The following is a 14,722-nucleotide window of genomic DNA, read 5'->3' on the forward strand; positions in this document are numbered from 1 at the left end:
GCTTTCTCCTCCCTTTTCCCCCGTAACTTCTCCTTCGATTGATTGGGCTCTAATGAGGCAACCGGCTCCTGTTTATAGCAATGAATCGGCACTTAAAGGGACTTAAAGTTGGCCACACGCTGCTCAGGGGGGGTATCACAATGGTTGAGTGGGAAGCTGGAGGGCATAACATTACTTTTACTGATAATCCCTCCAATGTCTCCCGAGGAAATATTTGTGTTTGGTACCAACTCAGAAGCAACATAATATGAAAGAGTAGCCTGGAAGTGGGCTGAGAATAAGACCAAGACGCATGCGAATCATTTGAGGAGAAAAAAAGTATTTCTTTCTGGCGCGGTATTAATTCTTCCCTTGCTTTGCTCGCTAGTTGGTGTCCCCCTCAACTCTTTTTTCCAGACTGTTTTATTCCCTTGAGAAAGGGGAGTGGAGGAAGCAGGCCACGCGCCACGTGGCTCGCTCTGGAGGCAAGGAGGCTACGTGGTCTCGCTCCATAACACAACGGCCAGAGGTGGCTCACCCTGTATGTCCCTGGTGATTAGACAGAAGAGAGGAGGGGGGAGGTCTGTGGGGGGGGGCTTCATGCATGATAGCCGTAAGCAATATTGCAGCCACGGGCAGGTGGTATGTTGTGAACGCGAGGCTACGGGCCAGTGATCAAAGAGAATATTTTAAACATGCAACGTCCATTTTTCTTTATATATATATATATATATATATATATATATCTTTTATAGAGGATTTAAATCAAGTCAGAGATTGTGTGTGTGTAGACATGTGAGTGCATCTGCCTCTATGTGTGTTATTTGATCAACTGCTAAGTGGATTGTCTGAAAATGTGTCTGTAACAGTTTTGGTCAACCAATTAAGCGATTCATTAAGCAACAAATCTACGCTGTGGTTTAATCACTTCAGGACGTCCCTTTGAGCTCCCGCGTAAATAAGATGGGTATAATTATTCCTCTCCTTGAGTTTATCGGAAAAAAGAATCAAGTCATTCATAGATAATGAAGATAATCCTTATTTGCTGCTGTTTTCAATGCCGCAGCTCCAAAAACACAGAGGGTTGTCAACAATTCGCACCATGGAAGTGTTACTATCCTCTTTGTGTCCGTTGTGCGCGACCCGGCACTGATACTGTATGGGTGATGCAACAGAAAGCAGATTAATGACAGTCTGTCCTTAAACAAGTATTTCATGAACACCACCTCAGGTTATTTCACTGCCCTGCCAACGCCCTCGCAGCTTTTTAAACATCTCCCTGGTTTTCAGGGTTTTGCTCCACTCATCCCTGCACACTCCCTTCCCTCACTCATCTCTCTCACCAAAGAAGCATTCGTCTGACTCATCCTGGGCTAATGAGTGGGGTAGGGTAAGGATGGGAGGAAGGGAGAAAAGGAAGGCAGGAATGGAATCTGACTCATGTCTCCCATGACTTGAGATTAATCCTGGGAATGTGCCTATTGCTTTTCTCTATCCCTTATTAACTGTATACTGTCGCTGTTGTGCAACTGGCAATAATTACCTACTTTTATTGATTTATTGCTTTGAATAGCTTTTATTTTGAAGATAAACTACTTTTGCCCAATGTGGATCAAATTTGATTACATTCAATATAAATGATCCTTGTGGGGGGAATTGGTTGGTTCCAGCCATAAATAGTCATTGAACACAGCCAACAACATTTTAAAAACAGAACTCAATAAAAGTTGTACGAATCACTTTTCTAACACAAGAACTGATGATACAAAGTAATGGGTGAGAAAGTGTGGATGTAAAAATGGAGAGAAAGATCCCCTTCATGTCCACTGGGGCAGACTAGCTTCACTGAACTACTCACAGGTCTCCAGGTAGTTCAAGGAATCAGTGAATTATTTTTCCCACCTGATCTTTATTGTTGTCCAAATTCCACTGTATATTTGTCCAAAGCTGGTTTTAACTGTGACTTTCCTGTTGCAAGAACCTTTTCCAGGAAAATCATCAAGATGGCCCAGATGTCAGCTTAGGGGAGCTTTGTATGCGGAGCTGTGCTCGATCCACCTCTCTCTCTCTCTCTCTCTCTGTCTTTCTCAGTCTCTCTCTTTATGTTTCTCTCTCTCACACACACACACACACACACACTTCCTGAGGTTTTGTATGCATAGCTGTACTCTCTTGTGAACAGAGCTTACTGGTATTAACCCAGTTTTACTTTTCACGCATTAGGGCCCTTTCCTGGGGGAACGGCCTTATGGGATATAAAGTGAAATGGAAAAAGCAGGAACGATGGTGTGAAAGACTCAGAGTACTTGTATGAATGTCAGGGCCTTTTTCATCGCATGTGAAACGAAGAGCCAATTCTAACCAAAGTGGTTTCCAAGGAAACCGTGCTCAATGAAAGTCTGGCGCAAACCAAAAGTAAAAGGTCAACAAAAGGGAGGTGACCTCCCGCAGTTCTGCAACTCTCATTGTCTGGTTATAGAGAAATGATACCTATTAGACTGTATGTAACTTTCCTGTGCTTGAGCAGCGGGGCTTTTGCTGGGAAAGTGGCCCGATGTGCAGTTTGATCATCTGCTGTTTAGTCAATTACGTCGCGTAATTCAGTTTTTCACCCAGGTGCTGTGTGTGTGTTTTTATTTGCGTCCTACCCCAGGTGCAGCTGACCCCGAACTGCATGCGGGCCATGATGAAGATGACTTACTGTCCCCACTGCCGTGGCGTGGCCTCTGCCAGGCCGTGTGCCAACTACTGCAGCAACGTCATGAAAGGCTGCCTGGCCAACCAGGCCGACCTCGACACCGAGTGGAAGCATCTGGCAGGTTGGGGAGCCACGTGTTTGTAGCATGTTACTTTGTTAGAGTGTACACGGCAGCGATGTTCTGCCGGCGAACAACCTGTGAAACATTTCACACACTTTCTTTTTGCTAACCGCATTCCCGTCTTTGTAGAGACTCTGATACAGGTGGCTGCAGGCTTTGACGGTCCGTCGGGTGTAGAAAGCGTGGTCCTCTCCCTCCCCTCCCGCATATCAGAGGCCATGTTAACCATGGCGGAGAATATGGCGACCATCAACAGCAAGGTCAGAGCACACATTGGTACTCACATTCGGCTGTGCACTGCTGACTAACCCACACAAACCATTTCACTGCAGAGGACATCATGTCGGAAATACATGAAACGATAAGATGTTGAACCACAATGTTGGAAACGTGTCAAAACCAACATTGCAACCAAACATCTCCAGTATCATCACTTTTAAACAGTAACAATCACAAACTAAATTTACATTGTATGTACGTTAAATTTACATTGTATGTACATTAGGAATTTGCTTTTCTGATGCCTTAAGCTTAAAATTGTTTTAATGGTTTAATGTGAATTTTAGTGTCAAATTGCCTTGTTGTTAAAATGTTCTATACAAATAAATTGTATCATACAGAATTTTATAATGTGGGTTTCTGAAGAGCTTTTTCTGAAGGGAAACTGATGCATTGATGTAATTCTGTTTCTTATAACCTCTATCAGCAAGCGAATGGAAACGCCTCAAGATAGACTTACAAATTTGCAAAAACAAAATCACTTCAATTGTTGGCACTCAATTTTAAAAAGGCCCCAAAAGCCTCTTGTTTATGTCTTGCCAGGGGGTCCTACATGAAAATATTCAGCCAAAGTTATAACAGTTTTATTGTTTTTAACAAAATGTTGTATTCGGTGTTTGTTTCTGTCCACACAGCAAAATAGCTGCTCATTAACATTTAATGTTCATCTAAAAGACAGATCCTTTCCTCTTGATTAAACAATAGAACGAGTAGTGCGGAAGCAACACATCTCATCTAATGATACACATCATCATCATCAGTTCGTCGTCTGAACACATTACCATAATCATACCAGTGCATTAGCGCTGTTGCGATGCACCAGGTAGAAGCGAGCGTTCTCTTCACTGTTTAATGGTGTTTGAGCAACAGTTATGTGTCGTTCCCCTAAAGGCAGCCACTCTGACTGGGTTGTTTTGGTGAAGGTAGAAAACTATGCAGGCGGGCGAGAGGAAAGGCAAAGCGCCCTCTGTGCTGGTTTGCCGGTAAAGAGAGGGGGGGGGGCTTGCGGACGGCCTCTGACCTCGCTCGATATGGTAATCACACGTAGCTTGGGCTTCTGATCTATATCTCTTGGCACAAGTGCCGTGTTATTCCCAATTTGTGTCTGCAGTCTGGTATCATGGCCGACGCAGTGCGGGACGAATGATCTCCTGTTTACATAACGCGCTGACGTCAAAAATCATTCGCTGTGTGACGGCGGGCGTCGCGTCCCCAATGGGTCGACTCCGATCTTCAGCGTATATATTTTTCCAATTTTAGAAGGTCTGCCAACAGATATTGCAAATGTAAAGTATTCTTAGATATTTAGCATCTTTAATGGAGGAAGTGTGGGTTCCACTGTATCTACTTAAAAACCTCCAAAAACAGATGTAGAATCCGCACTGTTCATAAGAAATAGTGTGTGAAGGTTTGACACTACTGTGTGTTTTGTTGTCCATTAGTCAACCTGCCGTGAACACACAACACCGAGGGGTCACGCTGACGGACATGACGGGAATCTTAAGAGCGGATTCATTTTGTGTGAAGGTTCAAAGGCTCGGGGCTCCTCTAAGCGGGCCAGATTGGATGACAGATTGACTGCGGTCTCACTGTATTCCCTGAGCTCCATTAATACATTGTAAGCCCCGCAGGGACAAGTAGTGATTTCTTAGCTGTGAATCATTCCACTGCAGCAATGCTGTGATTGACTCTAGGGGTCATTCAAATAACCGGCACACTTGTGGCTGTTGGCTTTCAAAAGTAGAGACTTGTGTGTGTGTGTGTGTGTGTGTGCGCTTGTATTGTCAAAGGGACTTATATATATAACAAACACAATGCTGTGCTGAGGCACTGTGGCTTCTATCAACAGATCCTTGTTACCCTCTTAAGAACAGCGTACTGGTAAAAAAAAAAAAGCACAGAAATCTGTTTCACAACTTGTTTTCAAAACTGAGTAAAGTACAACTTTCTTGAGTCAACTGAACTTAATTTCCTCATTTGAGACATTTGATGACCCCCCCCCTCCCTCCCCCCTGTCCACATTGTGTTAACAAAAGGTCTTTCCTTCACTCTCCTTTGCCCCAGTTGTTCCAGGCATGTGGACACCCCAGAGATGGGCGAGCCGGCAGCACGGGAGCCAATGCCGTGAAAAGGGGGGAGGCTGCTGGGGAGAACAGGTTGGGGACCAGCCCGAACAAAATGGCCAAACTGGTGAGTGTGTGTCCTTGTAGTTGCTCGGCGTGCGGCTCATTGCCTTTACACAGACCGCTACGGGGGGGGTGAGAGGAGGAGAAGGAATGCGTGCGCGGATGAACGAGTGAATGAGCATCGCGGTTTTCGACTTCTTTCGAGTGCAGTGACGTCGAACAAAGCTTAAAAGCTCACGAATGGGCTCTTCCCCAGGTGTCTGATGTCACCGCGAGACTGAGGGACATGCAGCCGTACTGGGTTTCCCTCCCCAGCATGCTGTGCAGTGACAGAGTTGCCACTGGAACCGCGGCCGAGGATAAGTGTTGGAACGGCATGAGTCGTGCCAGGTAAAGGACATCAACCCTTAAAGGGGACATGAAATTAGAAGAACGTCTGTTTTAGGCAAGACATGAACAATGGGACTTTTCTTTTACTCAGTCGTGTTATAATGTTTTTTTTTATTACAGGTGAGAATCCGTCTGAACCCCTTATAGTAATGTGACTAAAGCAACTCCCTCCAATCAGGGAAAATTAAAGAAAATCAACGTGCCTTCATCTGTGTCCAATTACCTGTGTCGAGAAGCTGTAAAACCTTTGTGACATTGTGATTCACGTGTAAACTGAAATGTTCACCCGTGCCAGGTACCTTCCCGAGGTGATGGGCGACGGCCTCGCCAGCCAGATCAGCAACCCGGAAGTGGAAATCGACATCACCAAACCGGACATGACAATACGCCAGCAGATCATGCAGCTGAAGATCATGACGCACCGCCTGAGGAACGCTCTTAACGGCCAGGACGTGGACTTCCAGGACACCAGTGAGTACTTTTACCACCAGCACGTTTAAGTACAAGGTGCAGAGTAAAGGAACTCACTCCTCAGGTTGTAAGAACACTAGCAAAATGAGAAAAGCACAATGCAATGCATACGATGTTAGTTTAAAAACGCGAGGCCTGCATCAAAGTTTTTTTATTCTTTTTTTATTTTTTCATAATCAAGGTCATATTTCCTACCACATGACGCTGTCGTTGAAACTCACATCATGTTTCTGGTGCCGTTTGTGCCTTTTGTGATTTTCTATGTATGAGTATGTGCCGATGGTGCATAAGTACATAATCGACACACTTGTTCATTGCATGTGTGTCTTTCCGTCGGACCTGTAGGCGATGACGTCAGCGGTTCGGGGAGCGGAATGTGCGGCGACAATGTGTGCCACCGCGTGGCGCGTCCCGTGGCCCCCGTCACCAACCGACCCAAATACGCCGTCCCGCCACAAGAGGAGGTGAAGAGCTCCAGCCGCAGCCAGAACCTCCCCGGCGTCACCGCTGTCCTGCTGCCGTTGCTCATCTTGCTGCTCCGCCGATAATTGACAGGGGGGGAATCTACCGACCGGGACTGAGTTTGGGACATGGTGGGGGGGCGGGGGAGAGTCTGGAAGGGGAGGGAGGAGAGATGGTGGGAGTTAGTTACTTTGCCAAAACTAAATAAGTAAAAGGAAACAAAAAAAGAATCACTTGGATGCACTTGGTGTTGGTTTTGGGATTAGAACAGAATGGGTTATTCACACGTTTTGGGGTTCCGCTCGTTCCTTTTTGCTATTTTATGACACCATTAGAGCTGGTCTTTTCGCATCTTCTAATGATTTGTTTCTGGTGTTTGGGTTTTCTGAGATTATATCTGTACCTAAAACATGTGTAAGACTATATTGCTAACAGTATGTTGGTGTTGACACCATGGGGAGAGGGAGAACGGGGCGCTCATACTTTAAAACAGCACTTATGTTCAGTAGAATCATTTATTTATCAATAAGCCCACTACGCAAACCACAAACTTAAATGAAATACAGTATTGATGACTTTTAAAGCGGGGCGATGTGGACAGGATGACCCGGCAGACCTCACGACATCAACTCTGACCCACACTCGCACGGCGTAAGCACCTTTTCGCCATTTCATCATTGTAACAAAACCCCTGATCACATTCACACCGACATGATCGTCTAATGTGGGAGAAACGTGACACCGTCTGCCACTCCATCCGTCCACCCCCCGCCGACCTCTGACCCCAACTCCTGCCGGGGCGGAATCTCCCTCTCTGCAGACCCCGCTGGCTGCGTAGGATCAACCCCGGAGTCCGGTGTGAGCAAAACGCAACGGTCTCAGGTGACAGCAGCTCCCCTCGCCGCCACGGAGCGCTGCCTGTGGAACGGGGGGTGGGTGTCGTTCGGTTTAGGGTTGCATTCGCAGCGACGGATCGGCGGTTTGTCATCATTTTAGAAAAGGCCTGGCCCGGAAAACACAAATGTGCACAGAAGCACAAGCGGAAGCACCACCGTCCCGTCCCGTAGCGCTTCTTTCTTTCCCTTCTTTCATGTGCACAGCGGAGCTAAAATGACGTTTTAATGATCTGTAGAAAGGCCCCACCGCTCCTGTGATTAGCATCGTGATTGCAACTTGCGGTGTAATGTGTTTTTGTTTAGTTGCAGCAATGACCCGTATCGCGGTGAAAAGCCACGCAGTCCTCCTGTTTGAATGGGAGACACTGTGCAAATGTCTTCTTTCTTGTTTTCTAGTAAGAAAATAGCCAACTAAGCATTCAACACATGATAACATTGTTTTGCTCTTTGTTTCATTCATCTTCCGTCACGGCGTTTCCATATCTGCCTTCCACTTTCTCTCTCTCTCTCAGTGCCTCTTAATTGCCAAACCCTCCGAACCCCCCACCCTCCCCGCCGCTCATCAGTCATACCGACCTTTAGAGCGTCCCGCATGCTTCTCCATGGCGGCAGAGCAAAATGACAGTGACACAGTGCTTCGTTAGGTGTCACCCTTACTGGGAATGTTGTGGGAACATTTTAATTCTGAAGAATTCTCGTTTACGAGCGTTGTGTGCAATGGGGGAGACGCTTGCACGTGTGGTAGCTGGAAGCTTTACACAAATGGCACAGAGCACATTGAAAAATATTGGACTAACACTGTCCGATTGAGCGTAATTGAACTGACAGCAATAAGAGGTTAACATTGCTCATTTTTTTTATGACCGCTACTGCAATAACTCCCGATCCGGGTGATGGTGGACATGTGTTTTAAAGTAGACTTCAGTTGTATACTGGTATTGTGAAATAACGACATATGGGGGTAGGTTTTATTCCTTTTATCAACAAACGAGAGATCCAGTTGGTGAGGTCTCTGTCAAAGCTTCTGTTAATGTTAATTGCTTGCTCTGAAAAAAGGTGAGGTTGTTACGGTTAGCTGACATGTTACTTTGGAGATATTTTCCTGTTTTTGACGTGCTTAATTAACGGATGTTAGTTCAAATCTGCCTGTGACGGCCTTTGACACTCATGACAGAGCATGAGATGGTCCAGTGGGGGGGGGGAAATATATACATATTCTGATCAAAGAACAATGAACAAGAAAAGAACAGAACACGTGGATTTTTGTGACCTTCTAGAAAAAGAAAACGAAACGTGAAAATGAAAATGAATCCCACAACGCGCCCAGTAAAGAGAAACGACTGCGACTGTGATGGTGACATTCCAATTCAAAGACGACGACTCACAACTTCAGTTTCAATGACTGCCTCACAATGTCATTGCCTGAGATTTGCACAACCCCCCTTCTCTCCTCAACCCCCCCCCCCCCACCCTCCTTTTGATCTCATTCATTTGTTGCTCAATGTTCCCCCCTCCCTTTTATAAAACCTGCACTTTTCATGCGGCCAATAAATGGCATTGTCTGCACAAAGACATCACGAGATGGTCGATCGATGCGCGAGTCAACGCCTCCCAGTGTAACCAGTATTGATTGGGAACGTGTGTATGCAGATGGATCCGGATCCCCGGCAACGCGCCTCATGTTCAACGCTGGTGAAACAGTGTGAAAACAAAGCAACTGTGTGTGAGAGGGGGTCTGGGGGGGGAGTGGGGGGAGAAAGATTTGTCCAGAGCGCTGATCTGAAATCAGCTTATGCACCTCGATCTAAAAAATGCAAAGCTGGTTGAACCATTTTAAAGAAGGCTTTATTCTACACTGAGTTGAATACGCAAGGAATTTCTTAAAAGGTGCCAATATATGAGGAAAAAAAAAAAGTCCTTTTAATTCTCTTGTTTTTATGTACTTTGGTTTTTGTTGTTTTCAGAAATCTATGGAGAGTTTGTGCTTATGGTGAAAATAGATGCCAGAAGGAGGTCGAAAAATACAAATGTCTCATTTGCTGTTGTACCTTAAATCTTGTGTCAATTATATACATTGTAAGATTTTCAACATGTTTCTGTTTCTTTGTGTGTGTGTGAAAATGAAGCGCTCTGTCCATATTGTTTCCCAAAGCGCATCGGGGCAAACTGCCACCTCAAGAGGGCCAATGCACTCCAACGATGATGTCAGAGGTGACAGCTGTTGTCTGGCGTTGCCATGCAGGAGGAAAGAAGAAGAAGAAAAAAACGTGCCACATGTGTTCACGGAACACTAAGTGCTTTGTCTTGTTTCTGCGTGCAGACAATGGGATGATTGACCCCCCCCCTTGACCCTCAGGATGGTTTTCAAACAAGGTGTAGGTACTTGACCGTGATCCTGCGGGACACTGAAATGCCACGCTTCACATTCAGCTTTTGCTATGTGTGCACTGTGCTTCCAGGATGGGGAAACGAAGCCACGGGCTTTGTGGTTCTCGCGGTGAGACCTGCTGCTTTCCTATGTCCGTCATGAGGGTAGAAATTATAGGAGTGAGAAGAAAAAAAAAAAAGAAAAACATGCAGTTGAGTCAGCGCAGCGGTCTTTAAGCAAGCTTATGAATATTTAAGTACGTCAAAGTGAATATCAAGGGCCACCCTATCTGCCTCTCAACTGGGCTGAAATACAGGCAGTCTGTCCTCGTAGGTCGACCTTCTTCACGCCGGCGTCTGTTTGCTGTCACAACAGGGCCGTTCAAAGACACACTGTGTCTGAATAGATTCAACTATCCCACTTCAAATGGATTTCATGATCAATCTCCTGCTTAATTTATTTCTACCTAGGTTATGTGGCCCATTTCCCTCCCTGCAGTGAGACAATTGTATCGTTCAATTTCCCCCGAAATGATTATTTATCCCTCTGCAGCCCCCCCCCTCCTCCTTCTGCTTCTATAAACACAAACAGCGAGACACATTCACATCGCCAGCTATTGATTGTGTCTGAAGCTTTTCATCTTCTCGCCTCGCCAGCGCTCACGACTGCGCCACAGTTATTCTCATCCGTTTGGCTTTCAGCTCGGCCCTTTGGTTCACTGCACTCTCGTGAGCGACCGATCCGCGACCCTTACAGGGTCTCCGTATTTGAAATATCACCTCGAAAGGGCCTAAAACACTTGTCGGTAATATCTCCTCAGCTCAATGCATCGCGATTTGCTGTTGCGCGTCTGGAGCGGTTTATGGTAACATGTTGGCAGGCAATTACATTGCAATGTCTCAGAAAAATACATTAGAACATGAGGTACTATATAAAAGGTTTGAATCCATTCCAGTAGCTGAAGAAGTTGAGAATAATTCTGTGGAGAAGTGCAGAACATTTACAAAATCCTTCATGGGTATAGTGTTACAGTAAGGAGATGTTCGATAGAACAAAAATAGTTCTTGAAGTGATTTTCCTTTTGTCTCTGCTGCTTCATTACGACTACTGGTGTGTGGATCACAGAAAGAATACATGTTTTCGGATTAAAATGCCAAGAATTTAAATATATATTCAAAATGCAAGTTGTCATTTTCAGTGTCCCCCCGGAAGTTCAGCTCTGGCAGGGACTGTTCACACGGCTGCGAATGTGAGCTGCACCCTTTTGCCTTTTGGCTCGCCAGACATATTCTGTCACCTTTTTTTGTTACTCTCTGATCTCCTTTGTAATTGAACTAAAGCCCCTCGCTCCCGCTCCACTTTTCTTCCTACATTATCAAGCCGCCTTGTTATTTGGTTTTACATCGCTACTTGCATCTGAGATCAAGGGCTTCACATCATTGCCTCTGTCAGATGACTAACTAGAAGGAGCTTCTCAGCATGTGCACATACTGCCACCCAGTGGGGTCTTAGTGCATTCAAGCAACAATTGTATCACTCCAAAATAAAAAAGTGAGGGACACACAATATATAACAATTAGAGGGACGTCATTTTTTTGTTCATTGATTTTCAAGATATGCATTAAAAATCAACCATCTATTACAATGATTATATGCAAACATATAGGCTTCGTATGCATACCCATGCATATACAGACCTTATGCATACACACATAAACACAGCATATGCATATACACACATATACATAAACCTAAACATATAAACAAATATACGCACATAAACAGATCCAGATAATAATACAAATAATATTAATAATAAGACACCCACTCCCATTATGCATATACTATGCTAGGGAACATATTATACTGTAATTAATTACTCCAAATCTTTCATTTTATTTAAGACTCTACTCCAAGATGAGATCAATGGTAAATGGACTGTACTTGTTTAGCGCTTTTCTAGTCTTCTGACCACTCAAAGCACTTTAACACTACGTGACATCATTCACCCATTCACACCCATTCATACACTGATGACAGGAGAACCACACACAGTGACACCTGCCCATCAGTAACTACCATCCACACACTGTAGTCACAGCTACAGGAGCAACGTTGGGTTAAGTGTCTTGCCCAAGGACACATCGGCATGCGGGTTAGCCAGGCCTGGAATCGAACCGTCAACCCTCTGATTGGAGGACGACCGTGCTCCCCACTCACCCACTGTCGCCCAGATCTGTTATGTAATCTGTTATGAAGTCTAACGAACCTGGTAGAACCGATCGAGTTCCCAGCTGCCGTGATGCCGCCATGTCAGGAAGGTCTCAGTGTTGGGTTTGGTTTTTGAATCATATTGAAATATTTAAAGTATTCTGTAAACGGGGCTGAGAAACATTCCTAGAAATATTTATACTGTAAAAAATACACACAAATTACTTCACTGCTTTTGGGTTTTTTTTTTTTTTCTTGTTCAGAAACACTTTGTGAACTTTGGAAGGGGTTTTGAACTATTTCGGTCACAGCAAATATTACAAGACACATGCAGCTTCAAAACGTTTAACTTGACTGCTTTTGATGCTGGAACCCTTAGAACCTTAGAACCCTAGAACCCTCAGAGTCTAAGCAAATAACACTAAAGGGAGAATGATCGAGGACTAATGACAAGACCTGAAACTGTGAAACAAGAAAGTTTTATTCCTTGATTTATATAATATATTTTATCTTTAGACTTTTTTATTATATATACATGTTTTTATCTGCAGAGGATTATCCGAACCAGTAGGTGGCAGTAATGCAAAGATCAGCCTGCCTGCCACCAATGGAAACCGAGAAGAAGAATGCTTTTACATAATAACATCTTTATTAACAGAAGAGAGAAAAGTCACCTCTTTACTGCCCGTCATTGTGCTTGCTTTTCTTTTCAAGTCGGACTAACGATTTCATAAACTGTATTTGCGAAGGTTCCATGTAATCTACTGCACTCTGACCACATCCCAGTTTTACATTCGCTTTTATAGTGTGAGGATCTAAAATGGACTTTGCAAAATGTTGCTGTTTCACATCTAGTTTATTTGTTAATCAGAGTGTGACCTAAATTTCTCAATGAAATTCTTCTTTTAAAGATTTTCTAAGCTAAATAATGTCAGATTTTCCATGTATTTCTTTTTGCGTTCAAGAACGCTTTCGAATTACCGCAAACTATTTTTGCAGCATATTCATTCAGCCTCGTCAAAGTGAGGCCATGTCCAGTTGCAGTTGCGCGTCCTGCCGCACCAGGTGGCGCTGTGGCATCGCAGCAGGGCCGATCCCAGCAGTAAAATCAAAGTGCGGTGTGGCGCCAATGGATGTGATTTCACTCACTGCTGAGTACTTAAACAACGGGCATACCTTTCTCATACTGCACACACAATGGCAACTAAATAATAATCGGTGTCGACACACACCACCAACGGCTTGAAACGATTCCCGATGACACTTTGTGGATCCAGCTGACATTTGAGCAACACACCGGGGACTCACTCTGTCTCCTGTAACGTCGACCAATCCATAATAACCCCTGAACCCCCCCCCCTCCCTTCCCCGGCCTTCTATGCCGTCATGTTGCTTCTGGAGCAGCGCCGGACGTGGCTAGAGCTGTCTGACGTCTGCTGAAATTTGTCAGGACAAGAGAAGAGGACAATATGGGTGATCTGCTGCAGTGTAGGTCTGCAGGCCTCTTAGACCCCGTGCAGACGGACTCTAGTTTGCCTGAAAACGGTGAACCCCGTCTCCGCATAGCCCTATCGTGCAGACGAATGCACTGTATCCGCACACTGTATCCGCACTCCCTCGAATCGGGGGTCCAAAGTGAGTAAACTCGAAATCCGATTGCTGTTGGTGTTCGCCTGCACGCTATCCGCATACCTAATCGGATTGCCCCACGTGATTGAATGCGACCTCACGCTGGACCCTTATTAACCCCAATGCGTCACTTCATAACAACGTGCCTGCTGAGTGTGCTAACAAGTCTACAATGCGCACTACGGGAATATCGTCAGTTCTTTTCGTTTGTATGCGGCGCGCATGTCTTATACGCATGCTCCTGTCTTCTCCCTCCGTTTTCTTTAGTTGTCTGTAGCACCTTAAAGCGCCACCAACAGGCGTGGGGGATGTACTACAGCGGAGTCAATCGGATGCACTGGGTTCATGTGCACGCGATTTAAAAAGTGGGTAGGTGGGAAAAATCAACCCGGGTTCAGGCAAACTAGAGTCCGTCTGCACGGGGTCTTAGGAGACCCAGGTAAAGGCTTTATGGCGCTATTTGTGGCGCCCCCGTGGAGGACACAGCCCCACCCCCGCCCCCGCTAAGGAATGATTGTGTCAACAAAGCATTTGATAGTGTATTGCAGCGACTCGGGAATTGGATTGTCTTTTGGCTTTCCTTGTGCCCACCACCACTAATAATGTTGTAGAAGTGTGCTCAGGTTAGTGATAGTGTCAATTGTACTTTAATACAGTACATATTTCTGTTAAGTTTGCACTACTCTGTGTACTGTCATAGATTGCTTTTATCGTATGCATTCAAAATGAAATCCATCTTTGTACTGACAAGAAATGAATATTACCACTCACAATTAGACCTTCAAAAGAGAAAACAAAATACCATATTTTAGCTAAGCGAAGACCTCCTCAGGCTGCCTCATGATTTTATTTAAATGTTCATGCCAGCTTTAGGCACGTCTTATAGCTCCTCTGTGAAATACACACAAATCAAGCTACTTTCTTCCGCTTGAACACTAACATTCCCTTTTCCAGTGCCACAGCTCTGCTCGTCATGCTGCTGCAAGTCCACTGTGTCCACTGGTGCACTGATATCCACACATGGACAAGAGTGATGCGGGAGGGTCATTCACTGTGTGTGCATTCAAAAACATTGCATGAAGCAGATTATTG

General features: G+C 45.0%; 1 protein-coding gene across 1 annotated transcript in view; it reads left to right on the forward strand.

The window, feature by feature from the left end:
• Window positions 1-9,511, forward strand: part of gpc1b (glypican 1b) — a 50,396-nt gene extending 40,885 nt beyond the window's left edge. Inside the window, exons 6-11 of the mRNA XM_040171053.2 lie at window positions 2,633-2,798; window positions 2,928-3,058; window positions 5,142-5,267; window positions 5,460-5,593; window positions 5,889-6,064; window positions 6,410-9,511. Coding sequence (XP_040026987.2) covers window positions 2,633-2,798; window positions 2,928-3,058; window positions 5,142-5,267; window positions 5,460-5,593; window positions 5,889-6,064; window positions 6,410-6,612 — 936 coding nt within the window. The 3' untranslated portion in view covers window positions 6,613-9,511. The remainder of the gene's footprint in view (window positions 1-2,632; window positions 2,799-2,927; window positions 3,059-5,141; window positions 5,268-5,459; window positions 5,594-5,888; window positions 6,065-6,409) is intronic.
• The last annotated feature ends 5,211 nt before the right edge of the window (window positions 9,512-14,722 follow it).

The sequence above is a fragment of the Gasterosteus aculeatus genome, chromosome 3 (genome assembly GCF_964276395.1).
Source record: "Gasterosteus aculeatus chromosome 3, fGasAcu3.hap1.1, whole genome shotgun sequence".
Lineage (NCBI taxonomy): Eukaryota > Metazoa > Chordata > Actinopteri > Perciformes > Gasterosteidae > Gasterosteus > Gasterosteus aculeatus.